Below are 25,566 nucleotides of genomic sequence, written 5' to 3'. Positions count from 1 at the left end.
AAGACTAAGTCAATCTATTATTTGCCAGTACAAACTGTAGCAGGAAAGCCAACATCTCATTAATCATTCTAATTTCAACTTCAGAGCTAGAATAGAGCCATCCTAAGAAGGACATACATAACACCTACATTAATTTAAAAATCAAGCACTGCCTAATTATAGTTATTAGTAATAATCTATTAAGGATAATGCTCATCAGAATTTATGCTGCATTGAAGATAGTGGTCATATTTATTTATGCAATCACTATTAATGATGAATTGAATCCAGACTATAATAGGATCCACTGAAATCAATGGCACAAGTTCATCAGGACCCAATCCCACTGACATCAGTGGCACCAAATTCAGTTACCTTAGCTTGGATCTAACCCAATGAGGTCATTAACGCCAAATGTGAAAAGCTTCCACTCAACTCTGAATATCTTGTACTAGAAAACTAGGAAGAAATGAATATCAATATAGTAACTCCTACTACATGGAGGGATATGTGATCTTGGATGCTCTAAGATATGCATCCCAACAGACACTCTACACTGCAGAGTGTAGCATATGTCAAGGTCTCATGTAATATGAGGAGAAGCAATGAATCTGGAAGATTTGATAAGTCTAGTTCTGTAGAAACAAAGAAACTAGCATTTATTTACATAGTTTTGTTTGCTTTTAAATATATTCTTCTTTAGCATTTTAGTCCTGTAAGAGCATATTATATGTTTTATAATACTGCTTCCTATAACAGCTGGGGGGAAAATGTTCATTTGTCAGTTTCCTTCCACAAAGTACTTACTGTTGTGCCTTGATTCTCCAAAACTTGGAAAGTGACCTGGAACCGAAGAGTAACTGCACTGCATCAATGAACTTTAAATGTATCAACTTCCAGTGCAACGTTATTCCAAGTACAAAGATGAGAAACAGCTCATCTCAATCCAAGTTTTATTTGATGCAAAGTAAAAGAACTTAATTTGACTAAATGTCATACATGTCTTATCTTAAAAGAGCCAGATGGGCCCTTTCATAACTTTAAAAAATTCATTAGCTTCAAAACACTAAGAGACTGATATAGAGTTCTTTTCACTACATACAGTTTTGTAATGAGGACATGCAGCTGTCTTTTCCAGAAATGCAAATGAAGAGGCCCTACCTCAGCAAATAATTCTTACTATAAACTCTTGCTTGGAAATATTACAGAGCATTTCATCTGTTTTATAGATGGGTATTTGCAACATCTCAAGGTAGGCTGGTTAAATATTCAGTTTCATAGTTTAAAACTAGTGGGAGGTTTTCCCTTAGTGTCCTTTGCATTCCATTACATATGAGGCTTCATGCTAAAGATGGACTGTAGTAATTACTTGTAGAAGTAAAGCTGATTTAATGTGTTGAATTGGGGCAAGTAGGGAAGCTCAAACTAAGGACATGCAGTTGGGAAAACTCATTTTCCCAGTTTATAGTGTTACCAAGCAACAACAGTGGAAGAAACTAAATAATCCTTCTAGTAGATGATATTGAAATCTTTAATATGTATAACAGAACAGTCATTTTAATTAAAATATTACCAATCTGTACTCCTTGGAAGCCAAGACACGTTCTCAAATTATTGAAAAGTTGTGAAAATATACAAATCCAATCCAAAATACCCAGAGATTTATTCTATACCATTCTAAAATTACTATGGATCTCACAAAATGCATTTTAAACTATATTGATTCATCTTTATTAACAACCCCCACTATCCTCTAATATCTAATAATTAGCTAATATCCACTAAATTATAATTATTTCAGTTTGCTAGAATGTTGCATGTCAAGATAACAAACACACAGTTTAGGTAGATGAACATTCATTCCTGCAGCATGCATGGAGACAGACCACTGGCTTTCGTCAAAGTGAAAATGATGTATTTTACTACAAATCTATAGGATTTCCCCCAAATTTGCTATTATTTTATATTTAAAGCATCACTTGATATGGTAGGAATTTCAAAAAGGATGGCTGAAAGGTATTGTTTGAAATGCATATGTTGTTCCTATCCAAAAATGATTTGATCATATCACTTATTACCCAGAACACTACTGATGAATAACAAGGTCAAAGAGCATTTTGTAACATGTTACTCTCTGTGTAACAGAAAATGACTTCTTTTGCACACATGAATACATTGGAAAACACAATGGTTGATCAATAAGAATCACTCTTTTCATGGAGTTTAAGATGCTGAAAATATAAGTTTGGTTTTCCAACCTGTCACCACATAATAAGAATAGACACAACAGAATCTTGATTATGGTACCAGGAAGAAAAAAAAACATAAATGGCTGTTGCCAATGGGAACTCTCTTCATTAAGAATAGCTGCCACATGTGTCTAATTTGGTCCTGAGTTACCCTTGAGTAGTTAACAGTAAAGCTAGTGCATCAGGGCATCACTCTGTGTGCACTCTGATATGTAGAACTTGCCCATATTTTAGGTGCAGCATATTTAAGTTGTTAAGCAGGGCATACTTACAGTAAGTCAAACTAAACGTTTTTGTAAACTTAATGTGTGTATTGGGGCTTGCACTTGTGTGTTGACAGAGAAAAAGCTAGCAAGTAGGTAAGATTCAGATAACATTCCAAGTTTCCATGTTCTCTGTGTTAGGTGCTACTTGAACACAGAAATGCCTTTTCCCAGCCAAGTGTCCAAAAATGAAGGGAGAGGATAGGAGTTGGATGTAGGTTGAGGGAAGGTATAGTGGAAGCTGAAACGCAGCAAAGGAATGGGCAAATCATCCAGGACGAGCTTGGAAGAATTGGATATAATTTTTTATTTAAAAAATAATGTGTCCTTTAGTATGTAATCATACAGTTTCTATAGCAGATTTATTTGCTTGTCTTTAATGTTGTGCACACCACTCTGTGATTCCTTGTGGATGAAGGGCATTTTGTACCCTGATATATTTAGGGTGCAATCCTAGCAATTATGTCCTCAATACTTGTAAGCCCTTAAAGCCAGAGACTCACAACTATCCAATGCATAAAATGAGGAGGGACCGAGTTGATCTTTGCTTTCCACACCTCCAACTTGGCTGAGGCACTTTGGAGGGGGAGGGAAGGAGGCTGGAGTGGATAGCAAGAGGCCTTGGAGGCCCCAGTCTCTCCCCACCCTGCTGATTTCCCAACCTTGCAGAGGCAGCTGGCATGGTTCTTTTTGTGCCTGATGCTGGGAGTGGGGAAGGTGGATCAGAGTGCAGAACCACAGCTTTGATGTTGAAGCTCTGTTCTGACTCAGGTCTGGGAATCCAAAGTATCCTATGGTTCCCTAAGGTGATGCCTAAACTTACTGTATAAGATGTTATACTGTAGCTCCCCTCACTTTAAAACCCTCATCCACACAGGCTTTCTCTGTGGCTGTGCTCCCAACAGTGGAAGCTGGTGGCAGCAATGCTACCGGGGCTGTGCATCCACCCCATATTTGAGTCAGACTTAAAAAGAAAGCATCCATGGTGCTTAACCATTTTTCTCAAATAGGGTAAAATCTGGAATGGATGAACAGCCTCATGGGCTCTGGAGCCACCAGCATTCACAAACCAGGCTGGCTTCTTCTTTGCCCAGTTTCAGGTTAGCTGATAAAACTTTTTTGTTCCATATGGCTTTTTGTTCTTTTAAGGATGCAGTCCTCTGTAAAAAGTCTATAACTTCCAACAGTTTCCAATCAGTGAAAGTTCTTTCTTTAAGAAGTTCTCCTTTTGAAATTTAAATACCTGTCCCAGTGAACTCCACTCTAAACTTGCACTTCCAAGGTATACATGCTGTTTGTCCACAATCCAGAATGAGGACTGCAAATGTCCATCATTGTAAGCAGTCAAATTTATATACATCACTTCTGCACCTAAGGAAGATAAAAACATAACATTACAAATGTGCAAAAAGATAAAAGATCATACAGTTAATGATTTTAGCAGTTTAACAGTGCTGTTGCAACCATGTTAACTCAGATGTCTCAGGAAGTTCAATGAAGTTCAACTACTACTATCTTACGAGTAGTAGTCTCTTCAGGATTCAACCTAAGAGGGAGGGGCAGACAGTGCAACTCTATGCATGTTTATCCAGTAGGATGCCACACTGTGAGATTTCTTGCCTCCTCGGGTATTTGGAAATGCAGCATCTGCATTGTAGTGTATGCACCTGTACTGGAGAATAGGCCTATTGAGTTTAATGGGACTTATGCTGGTAATAAACAAGACCTTAATACACAAAGCCAAAAGATGACATTTTGCCATTTAAAATGCAGCTCCAGTATAAAAAGTAAGTGGAAATTTGTGTGTAATTTGAGGACAGATTTTGTTCAGTATGAATTCAGTTTCATTTCCTTTGTCCAAGGTGAGCAGGGCATGAACTGAACTGGTGTACAGGTTTTCAGAATCAGGAAAATGTTAACTATTACTTTACTTCATAAAAATTGCAATGGGATAACTCATTCCAAATGAATGAAAAATAAGAATTCTGAAACAGCAAAGTTTCTTGGATCTCTGCCACATTAAGCTGGTGACATAAAGGTTAACAAATGGATTCTGGTTTAAGCTTTTGTGGACAGAACAAATGGCAGATAAATTGTAAATCTTTAAAGACTCTCTTGTTTTCACTGCAACAGATTAACTTGGTTACCCTTCTAAAAATACTAAGTAATACTAACTGGCTTTGATACTAGTAAGAATCATATTATTTACTTCATTAAAGCAAGGGACATAAAGAATAAGTTCACCAATAGACAACACATTCAAATGACCCTCTACAAGGACTTGCCAGAATACAGCTGGAATGAAAAGTATTTTCCATCCATCCACCCATCCATCCATCTGCCTGACCTTTCTTCCTTCCTCAAATAGCCCCATCCACCTCATGCTACTGTAAACTGTCATGAGACTTTTCCCAAATGAGTTAGTCTTTTCTCTAGTCTACAGCTCATGTCCCCAAGGATCCAGAATCTAAGATCTGTGTGCCCCCTTCTCCCATCCACCTCCATGAACATGAAATTTTCTTATCTCTGATTCACAAGTGATTGAAGAAAAATTCTCCTGCTTCTTTGTCCCTTTCCCTCATTATATTTAGGCATTTTTTTTAAAAAGTATAATTGCATTGCAGACAATCTTTGATGAGAGATCATTGCTAGGGAGGGAAGGACTAACCTTCCACTCCTTAATATTGCAATCACTTTAAAAAAACCCAAAACAGAGGGCTACAGGCTCCTGAGGAAAGGGGCTCTGAGGGAGTGCCTGCAGCACAGACCATAGCCTGCAGTGTCCACAATGACTGGCTCTGAAGAAGGACCTCATCAGAGCAATTCATCCTCATCTAGTTTCTCTGAAGGGCTACACTGACTGCTGTTTGCTGCCAACACGTAGCTGTGTAGAGAACGGATGAAGGGGAGGAGTGGGGAGGCAGCAAGGATAGACCTTGGCATGGCCAGGGGAAATCATGCTTTAATGAGTATGTATCCTAACTATGTGTATTGAATAAAGATGAAACACCCCATGTCAGGGTAGTGGCACAGCAGCAGGAGAAGGCTCAGGACCATATGTTCAAACTTTTTACTTGGAGACAGCAGTTTTCGTAATGGCTGGTCTCATGAGACTATGTTTAAAGCTCCCAAAACATTTTAAAAGTACAGTCTTGATTTAAGAATGGTCATCAAAAGAAATGCAAATAATAAGCTGATTGGTTTTATTGCTGACCCAGCAGCTGAAGTCTGTGTTGTTGTTTTTTTACCATGCTGTGATTTTGGGTTGTGTTTATGCCCTGCTATATTGTGTGGTCAAACTGTTTTCATTTTTTCTGTTAGCAACCTTGCTCTAAGTTTGCTCTGCTTAGCTTTATTACCTGATACCTTTTTCTCATTTGTTTACCATTTCCTATGAACCTACACTCTTAGTTTAAAAAATGGACTGCCTGATAGAGGTTTGAGAGTTGCAGCTATTCAAATACACTTGTGTACGTGCACGTACATCATAAAGCTATTAGCTAGAAGTGGGGGTGGTTAGAAGCAATTTCTATGCATTCTTAGTGGAAAGGTTGCTCTGAAGCATTGGTAGGCATTGGGAGAGTTCTAGGAGGAGGGAAACAATGCTATGATAAATGTAGTTTCTCATATAATCATGAATGGCAGTACAATCTCTTAATACATAGGCACCAGGTGGCTAAGTGGGAAAAATATGGCACACTCAGAATCTGGGAAACTAAAAGCTAAAGCTATTCAGACCAGAAAGGCTTTTTTATACGAGCCAGACACATTGCAATGGGGGAAATGGGTTCATTGAAAATACCTCCTGTTCTCTGCTAATTCAATAGAGATAATACAATTTCTTTGCTACAGAGCACAAAAGGGAAGAGATTTCAAGCAGCTTTCAGTGAGAATCTGATTTAAAACCAAAAACTGCTACTACTGTTAGAGCACTGGCTGTCTTCAGAGTTTGATGCACACTGCTGGGTTGGAAGAAACAGAGTTTTCTCCTTCCTGAAAATGCTACACAGAGGGTCAGGAGACCCTACTAAATTGGGTGAGGCAGGGTACACAGAGGGATGGAGGAAGGAGGGAAGGAGATCCCAGAAACTGAGCGGAGGCATCTTTCTAAGGACAGCTCTTTTGTCCAAGAAAAGCAGATCCTGCATCCATCCCCTTGCCAAAATCCAAGGCCACAGGTGCTTGAAAAATTAATTAACAAAGCAGATCAAGGAAGTTTACTGTACAGAATAACTAAAGCATCACCTTCCTTAGAGAAAATTATTGAAGTGGGTATTGCCTCAATTATATTTATTACTGTTGTCTTGAAACAGAAAGGCAGTGGTTTAAAATCTTTTAGGTTAGCCAGTCTTAGTAAGCCATAGCTCTTCCCTGTTAACCTGTGAAAGGAATCTGTTGGATCCATTGGCGGCCACCGACCAGTAGAACGCTGGAGAAAAGGATTTCCCTCCCCACATCACCCCCTACATGCCACTAAATGAATTCCAAGGGGTTGAGGGACCATGAAGGTAGGAGAACAAGGGAACCTCTGCTGTGCAAGCAGAATTCCACACTTTTGATGTAATTGATTATATTACACTTAACTCCTACATGCTTGGCATATACTTTTCTATAGATGCTGAACAAGATATAAGCTTATACCAATGATATGCACTAAGGTGTGGATTCCAGAGAGCTGATTTTGAATATTTTTGGCAGATATGGCACTGAAGACCCAATTCAGATCAGAACCATGGCAGGGACAAGGGTTTAAAGCCCCAATTCAATGGTGTAACCTGTGCTTACTTTAGAGTAAATAAAAAAGAAAGATGTAGCTGCTATATCTTCAAATATTGTCATGTTTCAGTCTATAACTTCTCAGATCAATGAAATTGTTATCTCTGATAATACATTTGCATCCCCAGATGATCCTCTTTGGACATTAAGAACAATCTGGTCAAAAATAAAAAGACTAAAATAGCTTCATTAACCTCTGTAAGATGTTTGGAAGCTCAAAAATGGCCTGATTTACAAAATTGTTAGCAAGTGATTGGAAAATATGTAAATAAAAATGAATTAATGTAACATAGCAAAGATGACAAAAGTTAGAAAGTAGAAATGGTTAAGAAAACAAAAAACAAAATGGAAAATTTACTTACTTTTATCTCTTTAAATAAATTTAGGAATAATTTTGTTATTACAAAATACAAGAATGTTTTTACATTTTCTTATATAAGATTGTGCATGTTTTTATGTAAGAGGTTTTTAGTAGAAAGATGCCAATTATTTTGAATTATTCAAAATGAAATATAGAGATAGTGCTAGCTTCTGCTTTGCTGAATTTTTGCATCACCCAATTATCCTCTCACGATGGATTAAATCAGCATTTGCTGCAGTGTGCAAAATCAAGGAGGAAGACACACATGTGGTTTTAAATGGCTACAATTTCATTAAAGAGCATTAACAATTAACTAAGTTCAACAAAGTTACTGCAGTAGAGAACCTTTATTTGCCCCTACATCAATGAGCAACTTGTAACATTCCAGATGTTTCAGCTTGCAACTCCCATCAGCACAGCTAATGCTGAGGGAATGATGGGAACTGTAAAGCAAAATTTCTGGAGGGCCACAGACTGCCAGTTCCTGCTTTAAAAGCATCTACCAAGACTGACCAACCAAAGCACTTTCATTTTTAAGGCTCCAGCCTGCCAGTGCTCTTGCACATTTTTTACCATTTGCTGATAGGATCAGATAAATCTGAGTGAACGTCTCCTTTAGAACTACAGAAAACCCTTGTTTGTCCTGCTTTTCCACATAGGAGGATTATTTCCTCCACAAACCATTCTAACCTAACATACATACATTTATTTAAAGCTTTTGTATGCTGTCCTATTATACAAACTCTCAGTACAGCTTACAATATTTAAAAGAACAATTAAAACAACAATTTATGAAAAATAATAGAAACAGAACAAAACAATAAATCACAAAGCAAACAGAATGACTGAAGGTTAAAAGTTGTTAAATTTTAAAATACTGTTTAAATAAAACGGTTTTGGCCTGGTGCTGAAAAGAGTATATCAACAATGAATGCATTGCTGACCATATGAATAATTCCCAGAAATACATGCTGCTTTAACAGGTTTATTAGGCTAACCAAAAGATCACAGATATTGCCCAAGCTTTCTAGACCCCCAGATCTTTCTTCAGGTAAGAGATTAAAAGTCTAGAGAGGGGAAGAGGAAAAGGTAGCCATCTAGACAAGATTTTCTCTTTCCCTTCCTTCTCCTCCTGCCCTTTTAACATTTTGACTGAGGAAAAGATCTGGGCATCTCAAAAGCATGCACAACTTTTCCAGGTGATATTTGGGTAGGCTTAACATAGATATTTCTGCAACAGGTTTCCTTGCCTTGCCATTCTCCATCATGTAAGGCGACACCTACTTGTACCAACAAGCATGGGAGGTGGCTTTTGCCTTGTTTCACTCCTGACAGTCATATTCACCTTTAGCTGTAATGGCTTGTGATACAAATAATACTTGAGAATTAAATCAGAATTAAAATTTGAAGAGCACCACAAAGTGATTCTTGCCTTGCTTTTGATGCAACATGATTAGAAGAATAAATACTCTCAGGTAAGCTAAATCAATAGTGGAAATTGCATATGGTTGATACAGTGCAAAACCAAAATATTTGTTTGGAGTCACACACAACTGATTTCAATGAATCATACTCAAAAGGAAGTGAGCTGCTTTATCAGAATGAGAACTTTCATCATTAGGAGGTTTAAAAATGTGATAAATAAAAATGGCAATTCATAGAGAAGTGCAATGTTGTGTTTTTAAAAGGTGAGTTGGGTGAGTTACTATATATATAAAAAAACTAACAGGAAACATTTCATGTTGGACATGTATATCTATGTTGGACATATGTATATCTGTTCCACTGAAAATCTTCAGACATTTTCAGCTTCCCTCTTAGCTTTCAGCCAAAGGTCTGGAGATGTTCCACATATTCCATTAGTGCAAATCCTCTGCACTCAAATGAGGGTAAGTGTAAAAACAGAGGAATGTGCAAATCAATAATATAAGGCAATTTTACTACACATCTGACTAAAATGTTTAGGCTGGAAAATTTACTAATTTTGTGTTATTCAGGAACACAGAATTTAAAGCATAGTTTTGCATTTTAGCAAGAATTCTTTCCAACATAAGAAAATTCAAATCTGCTGCACAAATATGTGAAACCGCAGAAATCTGTTGAAATCTTGCCTATGTTCCATCCCAGTTTTGCAATACTAGGTCTTCTACGAACTTGTAGTTTGTGGACTTCAAGCTATATTCTGCACTATTTCAAAAAATTTCCTTATTCCCAAGTCCCAAAGCCTGCATCTTTTTAAACAAGTGAGCTATAGCTCCCTGCTTTCTTTCATTTTTTAAAAACTTCCATTCCCTGTTTTGAAAACCAGGAACTCTCTATGATAAGGTATTCTTTTGAGAAAGAGCTCTTTTCTTTTCCCCATCTTTTCTATTTTTGTATCAATTTTGGTGAGAGTGCCCATGTTTCCCCAGCCTGACCTTTGCAGACATTTTATTCCATAGTGAGCTCAAGGATCAGGCCAGGGCCTTGGCAGTGTTCGTGTCCCCACATCACTATCTTTCTACTACACCGTTGTAGATAACAATCTGCAGCCTGTTCTCCAATATGGGATGCCCTCATTCGTAGCAGCTTGTAATGAATAACATACACAGCTCAAATATAAAAAACTGACAGCACTTCCCTTGAGGGAGAGTCCCTCTTTCTTCTTTCACCTTGGAAGAGGTAGTATCCCGCCATTCTAATCTTTTTCACCTACCCAATCCTGGATCTTCTTTTACTTGCTTTCCCAAAAAGTGATAGGTGCTATTTGCATTTTCACCCTTTTCTCAACAGTTTCTTGCTTTCTCTCAACCCCTCTACAATTTCTGCTGCTGAAGCCTCATCTGTGTTGGATCCTGTCACAGCAATTATACCTCTATCATTTTAATCAAATGATTTCCAGCTTTGTTTTCAAAACTTTACATGTGTTTTATATATCTATATTTATAATAATTCAAGGTTTTAAATACTCTTTTATTGTCTTGTTACTCATCTTAGCTTTGGAGAGCATCAGTTTTGTCCTGATTCCCTTCAACTCTGTATTCTGCCATTTTGGTGCTTACTTTTTAATTTTTTCAGCATCAGGCAAAGAGCTTCTTATTTTCCCAGGCATTCTACGGTTTCAATTTCTGTTGTTTTTAAATCAGTTACTATATTTTTAATTCTTTAAACTGTGTTGGTTTTTACTTTGGCTTTTATAGTGCAAGTTTAGAATTTCAAAATGTTTGGGCCACAATCCTATGGATTTTGCTCCCAGTTAATAGAGGGCTTTGATATCAGAGCCCTACACCTATCCTATGATCTGCTGCTAAGGGCCAGGCAGGGTGATAGGAGGATGAAAGTGACTTCATGGTCCCTTCTCCCCAACAAATGGGTCTTTAACTACTTTAAATATTAATTATATTTTTTTAAATCCAGGAGAAGAAAAAAGGTCTTTCCTTGGTGCAAGAAAAATACCAATTTAGGCACCAGGGGAGGTCTTCTTAGGGAGAGCATTCCAATAATATTTCATGAAATAGACTCCTTCCTGTTTCCCACAAAAAGGTCAAAGGGAGGATGACCTGCAAATGGGCAGGCTGATATGGAGCAAGGTGAGCTCTCAGGTACCCTGGTCCAAACCAAAATGGGATTTATGGGTGAGCAGCAGCACTTTGAAGTGTGCCTGGAAATGGACTGCGAACCCAGTCATGGTCAATGACACTTTCAGCCAATGAAGGGCTCTGATGAATAAGTAGAATCACACCACCCCATTTTTCCATCAGCCAAGGTCATCTAACAGAACAAGGAAGGCCAAAAATGAGGCCTAAAGTCCAACAGAGATGGATTCTGATCATCATTTTTACCCAAGATGGCCTGGAGTTCAGCAGCAATCACTTGCTTGAGCACCTTGAACATAAAGAGAATATTAATGATTGGCAGATTGTTATATCTTCTGGATTGAAGGGAAAAATCAGAAATGGCATCAAAACTGCCTCATTCAGAGCATCACCCATTTCTGTTCTCAAGGATGGAATTCCACTTTTTGCTTGAAATGGTTAGCCTCTCTTTACTCTGTGTTATTAGCCAAAAGTGGCAAAAATGATACACAGAGGTAGTAGAGCAAATGCTTCACATTACTTTATTTAGCCTTGTTTTATTTATTTAAATTATGGTTACCATTAATAATAGGAACAATTCCATCTTACATAGGTAACCTATCTATTATCCTAGTAGTGAGACAGAGCTACATTTTACCCATTTCTTTCCTGAAACTCCACCCATTGCTACTGTGTCATGAGACATCCTGGAAATAATAGCACTTAATGTTCTCTCAGTCCATTCCTTCAATATTGTTTGTAACCATTTAAAAGCTGCTTGTATGTATTTATGCTGTTCCCTATTTAAAATTGGAAAGCGAAGAAAGGTGTAACATCATCTCCATGTTTATCATTTAACATTCTCCTCAGTGCCCAAATACATACACTCAACAATTTTGACTGAACATTTTATTTGCAGTTTCTCCCTTCATATCCTAGGTTTGGTTTTCCTTTTACTACAAATGATGGTCCCTCAACTCTAAGCAGGCATGGCCAATGCAGTTCAGTCTAAGCAAGTATCCCCACTTCAGATATAAGTTAATAGGACCTGAGCTAGTGTTGACTGATCAAAAATGGTGTCTTGGGGTTACAGTGAACAGCTTGATGAATATGTCAAACCAGTGTGTAGCTGTTGGGAAAAAGCAATCCCCAGTTAGGCATAACTGGAAATGAAGATAAAACTGCCAACATCATACTCTCCTTATACAAATCTGTGGTGTGACTGGATGTAGACTATTGTGAATTGTTCTGGTTGCCACATTTGAAAAGCACTGCAGAGTTGGAAAGGCGCAGAGAAGAGCAACTAAAATGATCAAGGAGTTGGAAAACTCCCCTGTGAGGAAAGGTTGCAACAGCTGGGCTTGCTCAGCTTGGGGAAAAAGACAAGTAAAGGGAGCCATGAGAGAGGTGTACAGAATCATGCATGGTGTGGTACAAATGGAGAGGAAGACATTTTTCTCTTTCACCCATAGCACTCAACCCTGGGTCTTCCCAAGAAGCTGACTGGTGAGAGAATCAGGTCACATAAAAGGAAGTGCTTCATCACACAGCACATAGTTAAATTTCCAGGGGATGTAGTGATGGCCGTCAATTTGGATGACTTTAAATGGGGATTGGACAAATTCATGGAGAACACTATCCATGACTTCTAATTCTGAAGACTTTAAGGCACCTCCAGTATCACAAGCAGTATATTTTGTATACCAGTTGCTGGGGAAATTGGGCAGAAGAGATTTGTTGTACTGACATCCTACCTGTGGGATGCTATGGCCAGGCAGTTTGCCGTTGTCTGAAAAGAATCCTGGACTAGATGAGCTCTTGGTTTGATCCAGCATAGTCCTTATTGTGTTCTTTTGTTCTTATCTCTTTGCTTTAATTCTTACTTATTTTCTTGCAGACTCTTCAATTTTTGAGTGCACACTCATCCAAACACTTACATAGCCATCATTATTTTGATCTCTTACTTTGACAGCATAGTTATGACAATTAGAGGTGTAAAATATTACTTCTCCAAACTGCAGTTTCCAGAAGAAAACTGTATTATAAAATGATTGTGTTTTTTATGGAATGTCACTGGAACAATTACAGTTATAACAGGGATGTGTTTGATGGATTCTGTCAACTCCATATAACAGAAATTGATGTTCTAAAGAACTGGCTATATTTGTTGTACATCTGTTTCAGACAACAAAGCTATTAAATGTGTCAATCAAAATATTACAAAGGATATCAATGAAAATCTGCTAAATTTCATTGTACCACACTATTGAAGTGTACTCAGAGTGTGCACAGACAGCATCACCATGCAGACATACAGTGCGAATGGAAATGCTTGCTAGGGAGAAAGAGATGACACAATTGTATGCATGTATTCATGCAGTGGAAGAGGTGCATCATTCAAATCACCCTATGACTTGAATCATGCTAATAGATGCCTAGGAAGTTGCCTTATTCTGAGTCAGATCTTTGATCTAGCTAGCTTTTAAACAGAGGTTGGGTGGCCATCCAAGAGGTGGACTGGACTAGATGACTCCTGGGCTTTTCCATGTCTATGAATCCATGTGCAATGGTCCTCATCTCTTGACATGAAAGATGGAGCAATCTGGTTTCCAGATTTAAGTCCCCTATAATTTCAACAATTATCCATTCATAATGACACATTTTAGGAAACCAGGCTTAGGGCCCTCCCACATTCTGTGGTAAGGCCTTGGAATAGGGAACATAGCTTGGTGGTACAGTACACGGATTGCATGCCATAGGCCTCCCATTCAATCTCTGGCATCTCCAACTTAATGGATCAGTTGACCAAAAGTCCTCTGTCCAATATCTTGAAGAGCTCTTGCCAGTCCAAGTAAACAATGCTGGACTAAATAGGGAAGGGCTAAGTTTGAATGATCATGGGAAGAAGATGCCCCCGTGGCTTCTTTTCCTTACCCACAAGTACGCTGCGCATGCACCATCATGGTTTCTTTCCCCCATGATTGTCCAAACCCAGGCAAACAGTCTGACCTAGCATTTGGAACAGTTTATTGTGTCTCAGTGGTTGTAGTCCCTTGGAACAGTGATTGTAGTCCCAAGAGCAGTTTGCCTTGTGATTTTGTTGGCATCAAAGTTCTTATTTTTCAAGGCTTTATCATTTCATTTGGTTTACACCGCTGAATGTCTACATGGTTTGCATACATTCATTGGCTATAGTTCTTTTGTTAGCTGTCCTGAAAGTTTAGGCAATGAATGGTGGGGTATAGCTATTTTAAAAATGTAAAAACCAATGAATAAATTTACCCTAGTATAGGCTGGGGCCATGGCAGTCTTAGGTGGCAGGCAGAGCTCCATCCCAGCCCAGTTGCTTGAGAGCTCTGAACTGGACATAGGGCTGAGAATGCAAACTTGGACCTCAGGGTGCCCCCTCCTGTTTTGGTATAAGCACTGCCTTGTGACTGAGCAGTGACCCCAGATTTTCTCATTTTTACTTCAGAGTTCTGAAGAGAAAACCAAAGCAGACCCTGGCTTTAATCCTGGAACAAACAGAGTTTAGAAAAAACGGATTACAGTAAATTTGTAGAAGGATCAACCTAAAAGTCAGACGATACACTGAAAGCAAGGGTAAATATGATTTGTTATCAGATTAGCTTATATATGTTACCTTAAGTCTTTGACATTGATGTTGGCTATTTACAGTGTAAACATGCCAGATCAGATGCTTGATTTTAGTTTTGTGAAGTGTCTTGCATTTGTTTCACACTAGATGAACACCAGACTGAAGCAAATATAAAACCTACTATGTTGAAGCATGTGATCAGCATGAACTAAGAGACAGTTCTAATCCAGTAAGATTAGGATCAAACTGAGCTACTAGAATGGCATACAGAGTCTAATTTTACATATCAATAGGTTATTGTCTGAAAGCATCTTAGTAAGTATTTTTAGAGCATTGCTTAGGAGATGAGGATATTTTTCAACTAGATATAACAATTATTTGATAAGAAAAAATAGGAGTCTGAATTTCTGATATATCAGAAATATATATCAGTGCAGCACAAAATGTAGCATCTTGGCTACCTCGGAATCTAATCTAAAAATTATATAAAACATTTAATAGTATTTCATATGCTTTTTATGAAGATGTTAGAAGGCAGTCATTCCTACAGTACACTGCATGGCATATTCCATGTCATTACTATGTGTTTTATGATTTGAGACTCCTCTCCTTCCCTTCCCCATTACATTGCCTGGGTTTGTACAATCACAAGGGAGTGAAAAAAACAAAACCCCTTGAAATGGAACCTGCAGGCTATCTGTGCAGGTCATAATTTGTGTGCAGCGGTTCATCATGTGGACCTGCTACTGCGAAGTATCGCTCTTCAGTGGTGTCTGATTCATGGAATGAACTGCTGCACACAAATGGCTTTGTATATGGGTTTAGCTACCATTTAATAAAATTTCCAGTGACCTCCATGCTGGCTGTTTATGTGAGTGGTACTTAATGTTGCCCTTTATTAACTGGTGCTGGAGACATAGGCTCCAGATTACCCTACAAGTCTAGGGAAGAGCAGGGACTAAAGCTAAAGTCCACCATTCTAAGTGCAAATGCAGTTCCATGGGTGACAATGATCCAGAAGTGTCAACATTCAAATATGGAAGCTCCATGGGAATATAAGATGATTAACTTTTTTTCTTTTCCAAGTTTGCTTTCTTTGTATTTCCAGAAAAATCCCCTACCTCTTTTATTTTAGGTTTATCTAACTTTCAACATTATTTCCTCATTCCAGGAAGACTTACCCTCATTCTGTTGACCATCTCATCACAGGATCTGCTTTCACACTTTCCTGCAAAGTGAATGAGAAAATGAGCCTGATTTTGATGCTGCTCGTGAATTACAAATAAGATCTAAGGTGGGAGTTTTCATTACATTTCACCTCCCACCACCCAGATAAACCCAATGCACTAACCCTGAGCTTTAGTATAAATTAAAGAGTAAAGCCACTGAAAGTGAGTATGCTTCTTTCTAATGTTTGACTGTCAGTGAAAATCTGTGGCAAGAAAAAGCTTGCATTCCCATAGAGCACCTCACATATTGAATGTTGACACTGTAATGGCTTCAAGCCCCTCTGCACTGAAAAGATATTGCTAAGTTTGTAAGGACACAATAGACCTTTTCAGTACATGCAGTATTGGATATAATGATGAAATGTGAAAAGCAGTTGCACGACAGCAAAACAAAACAAAACAAAACAAAACGAAACAAAACAAAACAAAACAAAACAGAAGTCTATTAAAATACTGTCATTATTTGATCCACATGATAGTTGCTGCAGTTCCACCAACAAACAAGTCAAAGTATGTACAGAATGCATAATTTTGTGCACATAGTATGTGGGGGGGGAGGAAGTATAATGGATTGAATATATGAATTTTAGCCCTTTCCCAGCTATATTATTGTATAGTTTTATATATCAAATTACCCTGACCATTAGCCAATTGGGGAAAATTGAAATGGAAACATTTTCTAACTGGGACTGAAAATATAGCACAAATAAGCAAGCAATGATTCTATAGGATTACAAAACTTTCCTTCAAATATCTGAAGGACTCTCATATAAAAGAGTGCAAAGATTTTTGCTCTGCTGTCCAAAGACAGACTAGGAAACACACTTCACATTACACTCATCATGTAGTTTGTAAACAGGTTTTTTTTTAACTCTAATGTAAGCACACATGGCTTTGGATTTGAACCATTGTGCAGAAGGGAAGATTATATTTCTCCCCTGCCCCCCCCCCCCCACACATTTACTTTCTGAAATCTCCACTGCATGGGGGAAAGGTTAACAAGGAGAAAAATGTTTCTGTTTATGTCAATGGGGACTTGTTATTTTTAACACCATCATGGGTGAAGGGTGGGAAGTTTGGGGAAGCAAGCAATGGGAGAGAGAAGGTCTAATTCTTTCCTCCTAGAATGCGGTGGTGCCAATTAAAACTGGCACACTTACGTTAAAATAAATGATAGAATAAAACAGAAGTGAAACATCACTGCATATATGTAATCAGGGTAATGTGTAGTTTGGCCCTAGAGTGAGTGGGGAGGTTACAGGAGGGCAGCCTCTGACTGAACTTAGAAGAAAGTTCTTGACATAAAATAGAGGGGAGAACTATGTGACCTCCTGATCTTGATCTTGTGGCCTTTCTAGTCCTGACCTAGAACATGTTTCCATATTCCAGTAGCTGGGGAATATAAGAGGGAAGCTGCCGTTGCACTCTTTGTGTACTTGGGCATCTACTTGGGCCACTGTGCAACAGAATTCTGGATGAGACAGTCTTTTAGTCAGATCCAGCAAACCCATCTGAAGTTCTTATGGTGGGATCTCCATAGCTGAAGCTCTTCCGACAAAGCCTGGACAGCCATCTCTAGCTCTGGTTTTCCTGTACTGAGAACAAAATTGAAGTAGATAACCTCACAACATCCTGCCATTTCTCCTCATTCCAGAATCTAGCATCTGATGTACACAGTCTTGAACTATATACCTGCTTTGTGGAAATTAACAAATGGTCAGTACAAAAAATTCTCTGTGGGCTTTTGACAGCTAAAAGACTGATATCATAGCTTTCGAAAGATAAACACTCACTGCCTATAATGCAATGGACTTTCAATATTTGAACAAGTGGTATATAGATGCTACCTTCAAATGGATACTTATTTGGATTTGGCCCAGTTTTACTGATGATGATGTATGATTCTAGAGAGTTGTATACATTTCATATAAACCCATGTACACATATTAAAACAAACAAACAAAACAAGTGCCATGCACAACATTAGGGACCCCTTCATGGGCACCATCCAAGGTGTTGTAGGTTCCATGGCACCACAAGTACCATATTGGGACCCTCTGATTTCAGTTATGTTCAAATATGAGCACCCATAGGCTCCCCATTCCTGCATTAGCCAGAGATTAGAATATGTGGCCCTCCAGATGTTGTTGGACTTAACTCCCATCATCTTTTGTTATTGGCTGTGCTGCCTAGCACTGATGGAGTTGCAACCCATCCATCTGCAAGGATACAAACTATTCATTCCTGAATTAGAATTTCCCTGTGCCATTATTTTTAAAATAATTGCTTTAAGAATAATTCAAATAATCTGATAGATAGGAAAGTTCACAATTCAATCAGTGTATTAACCTAATATTCCTAATTAATTGTTTTCTTTTCAGAATTCATCTTTGCTCTGTTCAATGTTACTCTCAAATAAATGGGACATGCACAAAATAACAGAAGATGTAGTTCAGATTTTTAAAAAATGCTCTCCTATTTTGTCAGCTTGTTTTCAAGCCTATTTAGATATGATAAAACTATAATTAATTTGAGGTTGAAGAGCACACAGGAACAAAAAGAAATTGGTAGAAATCTCTCACAGAGCAGACAAAGCAAAAGTGGCAAAAATTATACATAAGGCATGGAAGGACCACCAAAAGACAAATGTTTTAAGTCTAATGGTGACATAGCCACACATAACTCAGCCAATATTCCTGCTCCCTTCTATCAACGTGTATGCTATGTTTGACATGCTGCTTCAAAATGCAGTAATACTTTTTACATCCAAACCATTTTGGTGATATCACACCAGACAGTTCTTACTCTTGAAGAACTGTGTGGTGAAATACTCTGGTTTAGTTACAAAACCCACTCAGAATAACCACATCATTCTTGGCTACAGATATCCATTTTGTTTATATTAAGATGTTGCAAATATTATGCAGAATTTTCTTCAGTTGTTAAACCAGATATTACCAATGAGAAAATATTGTGAAAATTGTTTCCTTTAGTAATAAATGATAAAAAGCAAATGTGTTTATAGATACACACACACACACACACACACACACGTTGTTGTTGTTGTTGTTGTTGTTGTTAGTCGTGAAGTCATGTCCAACCCATTGCGACCCCATGGACAACATTCCTCCAGGCCTTCCTGTCCTCCACCATCCCCTGGAGTCCACTTAAGCTCACACCAACTGCTTCAGTGACTCCATCTAGCCACCTCATCCTCTGCCGTCCCCTTCCTCTTTTGCCATCTATTGTTGCCAGCATTAGGCTCTTATATTTACACAAAGCCAAATCTTAACAGGGGCAATATAAACTATAAAACAATCCTATGGATGAGCAAACATTTGATGAGTCTGTGAAAATACTAAAGGTTAGCTGAAGTGGATCTATAGGTGAAAACACTCTGAATATTCTGAAACAGTCCATCTGGTCAAGCTGAGTGAGACATAGAGGAAATTAAATTATTTTAACTTCATTATTTTTTTTCCTGCAAGGCAGATTTATAGCCTATTGAAGCTCTGAGTTTGCCAACATTTCTGGCTTAAATTCTTCTCCTTTTTGTTAATGTTTTTGTTTACATTATCTTTAGTACATCACATTTTTATCCCACCCCTTTTTCTTCTTGCAAGGGACCTAAGATGATCCTCGCAACCTTGCGAGGTAAGTTAGGCTAAGAATCAGTGACTGGCCCAAAGTCACCCAGTGAACTCCATGGCTAGAACCTGGGGGACTAGAACCTGGGTCTCCTAAATTAACTCTAACCACTACACCACATGTTTCATCCCAATTGTGATTATAAATATCAGTATTCTTTCCCTGAAAGAAAGAAGATCACAAAAAGTTTGTAACTTGGAAAAACTGGATTTAATTTCTACACAATTAAGTGGTGATTTGTACACTCAGGTAGTTAGGCCTCTTATAATAGTAATTGTAAAATACAAACAAATAATGAAAGATCATTCATTCTTATTAGATGGTTAATGCAAGTACAGAATCTGGGCCTTCAAGGTTCACTAGTTTCAAATATATTTCCAGGTACTTTTCATATATTGTAATCATGTAGCTAGATGTGAATAATTGACAGATACTGGGAAATGCAAAAATTAAAATTGTCAGTCAGAATTTTTAGTGAGGTTTCTTATTGTTCCTATTTGTAATTATAACATAGATAAAAAGTAATTACTTTGATTAACTGAATTTTCTTGTAATCCATATGCAACCACTGGATTACAAGGAAATACTTGTTTGTATCAAACATTCTTGGGAAGGCTACCAGATGAAGAATGCTAGCTTAGAGAAAAGAGAAAGACTGCATGGTGCTTCTAAAGGACACTTCAACATGGGCACCACTGAAAACAGCTTCAGCTTATCCTGAATATCCTGAATACATGGCTAGTTTTCAAGAGCATCTTCTGCATCAAAGAACTTTTGTCTTTGAAGCCTCTTTTCAGTCTGCTTTTAGGATGTGATTTTCTTCTGCCTGTAAAGGACATATTATAATGCTACTGTTGTTTGATATAAACATTTTATCTATCGTGGACTGTGACTATTCTGCTTGTTTCTTTCTCATGTAATTAATACTACAAAAATTGAACCTTTGACCGAAATGAAAATACAAATAAATACAGCAATCCACTAAATCACATGGGAGCAAATAAATATTGAATACTGCATTCTCTGAGATGGACTCAGTGTGTGAAATATACACATGTATCCAACTCTGTGTATAAAATGAGCAAAGAAATGGAAAGCCGTAGAATGAGCAAATAGTTGAAGGCTACTTTTTAAATCTTCAAACCATTCTATAATCAATGTATACTATTCATAATGAAATTAAGTTATTCAAAATTATGCATATATTCCCTCACACAAGGAGATTTTACACACAAGGAGATTTTACAATATACAATGTTTCAGAGGTTTTCATTCTTAATCATTCATTCATCACTTATAATGCTAATGTTTACTATGAATGAACAAAAACTCAAGTCTCAAAGACCATGTAAACCAAATTTCTAGTATATTTTGCTTTTAATATTAACAGGGTTTGCAATTATATAAAACAACTTTCACTTCCTTCAGCATGTAACATATATTCACTATTAACTGGAAACACAGTTAGCCCCTAACATGGAGAAAGCATGGTACATGCTGGGAATTGTAGATGTCTAAACATGCATAGAATGATTACCTGTTGGCCAATTATTAGCATAGTGCTAAGGACTACTAATTCTAACAGAACCCAGTTGAAATTAGAAGTGCTGAACTTTATAGTATACATTCCAGCCAATGCTTTCATACATTTAATTTGTACCTGGATCAACATCCCACATCTTAGGAGCAGATATGACTTTTATTTACTAATGTTAGCATATGGAAAAATAAAGACTAAAGTCTTACCCTTTTTCCCCAAGTCGTTCAATAACTTGGAATCCTTGTGAAGAATATCACTTACTAATTTGATCTCAACATTTTGAGACAACAGATCTTGCAATTTTTCAAAAAGATGTTGTCCCTGTTTTAAAAAAGGTTTGGGGTTTATTATTAGATACACAGGCATACAATATATAGTATTATTTGTATTTCAATATGTTTATAATAATGCTATATTTCAATGGACCAGGAAATGATTTCTGAAAGTTGTCATTTCAGAAATGATTTCTGAAAGCATTTAAAGTTGTCAAAATCACAAATAGACATGAATTCCTGTTATGTCCACCTTAAATATCAACATTTTGCAAGAGATGTAGTAGATCCCTCTTTAATTATGGAAGTCTTAGAGTGACTATATCTCAGCATAGCTTATTTCACATTGCCTGTTCTAAGAATAAACTGAGTTAAGTGGATATTGGGGAAGTCACAATCTTTTCTGAACCTTGGATAAGGTACTAGTGAAAACTAGCTAAATATTTTTTCTCTTGCATTTGTTGCTGCACAGTCTCAACAATAGAAAGTTATTCAGATTTTCATGGAGCTGCAGTTTAACCCTGAGTATTTAATTTGCTTCCAAAGTTCTGTTGTCCCAGTGCAGTCACAGCAATAATATAATATTCAGTCTTTGTTTCAAAATAAATATCTTACAAACTAGAAGCTATGAGGGCAATCACATTAATTCCTCATGTTATTGTTCATGGCGCCTCCAGAATCTGTTTAGATGTGGTATGGTAGACAAACTTTGTAAGCAAATATATAAATTGTCACTAAATAGCATTTATTGTCACTCACAGTAAATGTAAACTGAGAGCAAATGAACATGAATTATGATTGCAAGCTCTGTCCTAAATACACTCACTCTGATACAGAGACTTTTTTGTATGTGCCACAGATTCACTGTAAGGATGTAGCTTCACCCCAAGCAAAGGTTTTATATATACTTGACAATGGAGAAGCTGTATGTTTGCACCCCCATCTCTTAATAAGAAGCAGTTGTTGCTTAATTCTGTTTATTTGAACTGGCTATCTAAACTATTCCATTTCACCAATAATATAAATATCATCTTGCTTGCTTGCTTGCTTCACATTATACTGTAGTTGAGTCTACCTGCCGAATAGCCGCTTCTCCCCTTCCATATAATCCCTTTCTTATTTTAAATCTCATACAGTTTAGAATTAGAAACATCTTTATGTGAACATTTTATATATTAAAAATTCAAGCATTTTCACAAAACCATAAATGTACAAAGCTTTTGTGTGTGTGTTGTTCAAGCCCTTTTGTTTGAATGACAGTATATAGGCATGAGATGTTCTATGAAAGAGATTTTAAAAAGCAGGTTTTGTTGTGTGACATGGTCCTTCTCCTAAATAAAATGAACCCCCACCTTTGTTTCCTCCTACCACCAGCAATACCTCCACAGGGGGAGGGGCCTCTACATCTGACACTGTACAGCCCAGCTCCTGTTCTCTCATTGGCAGATCAGATCTTCCACTGTGTTCCACCCCCAGCTCACCTTGCTGGGCTACCTCTCCATTTTCACTGGATGGTTGGTTGCCACCCCCACCCAGCTGGGGCAACAGTGCTTGAACTGCAGATGTTCCCTGGCCTTGATCTGATATTGTCATTTGCTGACATTTCAAAGCTGCTTCATTTTCACTGTCTGAACTCTGATTCCCATCAAATCTATCAACAGACCATGGCCCCTCTGGCCACTTTTCCCTGTGTGTGCACACAACAGGCTTGGATTATTTATTGTGGAATCCAGAACTATTCAGATGGAAAGGAAACTTGCTAATGTTTAAAGGACTTAGGGTGCAACCCAGCAGGATATCTATAACTTTCCAGTTTTGGCTAACTGGGATGCCTCAGACTGGGAGGGAAGGTGGGGTGCCACCAGGTTACCTCTTATCTTGGTGATGTCAGTATTCTACCCTCCAGAATTCTTGGAATATCTCCCTTCTCCAAATCCTTTCTCCAAGTTCATCACTGCTGTTTTGCACACATAGTCAGTATAGTTCTTTCCATGCCAGCAACAGGGTGGGAAGAAGGGGCATTGCAGCTCCCCACCCGCCACCCCCCGCAACTATGAGGTTGGAGTGATTTTCCAACCAACCTTGGAGAGGAAGTTGCAAGCCATCCTATGGTTGCCTAGACACTATCTAGGCTATAGGGTTGCCTTCTTAGGTGTTACTATTTTATTTATTAATTACAGTATTTATTTTGCTTGAATATCATCATCATCATCCTCTCTAATTGTTTACAGGTATACTCTCATAGTCATAGCCAGCAAATGATTTGATTGATATAAAAGATTGATAGCAGTATAATCCCTGATTGATTCTATGTCACTTGACTGTACTGATAGGTATCTGATGTATCACAGTTGAACAGAATAGAGTTGAAATGTAGCCTTTATTTATCCCAAAATCACTGTTTCGGTTTTATATGTTAATTTAATGTAATATTCATTTTGCCAAATGTTTGTGTCACTTAGAAATTTGCCTTGGGAAAGCTGGAAACTTTAACAAAGAAGAAAAGAAGAAAAAAGGCAGGATATTTATTTATGTATTTAAAACATTTTTAAATAAATAAATGTTATATGATGATGACTTGTGTTTACTTACAATCTTTGCATGCTTGGATCTCTGCTATTTGAATCTTGGCCTGTGTGGTATTACAATAGATAACATACAAAGCCCATACTGATAAGCAGAATTTTTACAGGGTTACTATTTGGAACTGAATGCAGATCTATTTCCTACATGATAGCATAAACCAAGTGAGTTCAAACTGCTGGCATGTTGGAGCTGAGTATTGTCGGATAATTTAAAGAAGCATGCTCCTTTCTTAATCAGCTGGCTTATTTTGCATTTGCAGTAGCAACTGAGAACTGTATACCGGCTATTGTCTATTGGAATAAGCCTATTTTCAAATGTATAGATAAATATTTTTGTAAACTGTTTTTATTTTAAATATGAAAAATATGAAAATACAAAAAATATACAAGAATATGAAAATATTTTCATGGCCCAGTTAGGGTACCTCTTCCTCTTCCTAAATTCTGTTTCCCCATGCCAGCCTTTAACCATTTGTATGCTCTGAAACGTTACTATTATTTTCTATGGGGAAATATTCTATAGGCAGCTAGTTCTTACAATAAGGAAGTATGATGAAAGCAAGCATAAGAGATGTCCCTATCTAAGTTATATCACAAGGGTCCAATGAAAAGACAATGAAGAATAAAATGCAAAAAAAAGTACATTATCAAAGACATCAGTGTTAAACATAAAGCATACCTGGCAGGCTGATGGATGACTGTGACTGAGGTCCCACTGGGAAGAAACTATGTCAACAGATTTTTTAGCCATATTAAGCAAATTCATCCAGCCTTGGAAAAGGGACAAATAAGAAGGTGCACTATCTGAATAGTTTATACCTTCAGGAATATTTTCCACAAGAGCAACTCTGTGAAGACACAAAGAAAATAAGCCAGTTTACCAACTACTAGATATACATTGTTCTTATTTCACCAGGGTATTGTTATAAGGTTTAAAAAACTTGTTTTCAGCTCTCATGAGCACTGAATATTGATTCTCTGTTTCAGGCATTGAATATTGATTCTCTGTTTCAAAAGGCATGAAGAGCTACATGAGCAAACATTTTGTTTCTCCTGTAATCAACAATATTATAATTTGTTGCACAACTTTGGAGAACTTTATCTATAATAATGAAACAAATGATCTTGTTCCTGAAGCAGATATATAGGTTAAAAATAATTTTCTTTAGTAATATTTAGAATTCCTTCAGTCCATTCATTTATGAAACCAGGATGATGGAATTTATTCTCAAACATTAGCCTAGAAACAGAAGAGAATTAAAATTCGAATCACCCCACACTTTCTTTTTACTCTGTGCAAATTACTTTCTTACCTAATGTATTAAGGCAAATGATTAATGCCCTTAACTCTTACCTCACCTTTATGATCTATTTTCCTACCAATTTCACAATTGAAAAAAGGGAAAGAATTTTGTTCTTTCCCTTTCCTGCTTTTGTTTTGGAATCTTGAAATGATTTCTACCATTTTCCAACACACAATTATAGGTGATTTAAAAAGTCCTAGGATGTAGA

At 37.3% G+C, this 25,566-nt stretch overlaps 1 protein-coding gene across 1 annotated transcript in view; it reads right to left on the bottom strand.

Moving 5' to 3' along the window:
• Positions 1–25,566, bottom strand: part of PLD5 (phospholipase D family member 5) — an 80,191-nt gene that overhangs the window by 20,058 nt on the left and 34,567 nt on the right. The window contains 3 exon segments of the mRNA XM_044419723.1: positions 3,735–3,862; positions 21,404–21,518; positions 24,734–24,902. Coding sequence (XP_044275658.1) covers positions 3,735–3,862; positions 21,404–21,518; positions 24,734–24,902 — 412 coding nt within the window.

This window comes from Varanus komodoensis, unplaced genomic scaffold, assembly GCF_004798865.1.
Source record: "Varanus komodoensis strain SLA01 unplaced genomic scaffold, ASM479886v1 scaffold1, whole genome shotgun sequence".
NCBI classification, from domain to species: Eukaryota; Metazoa; Chordata; class Lepidosauria; order Squamata; family Varanidae; genus Varanus; species Varanus komodoensis.
This window is presented reverse-complemented; position numbering and strand designations above follow the sequence as displayed.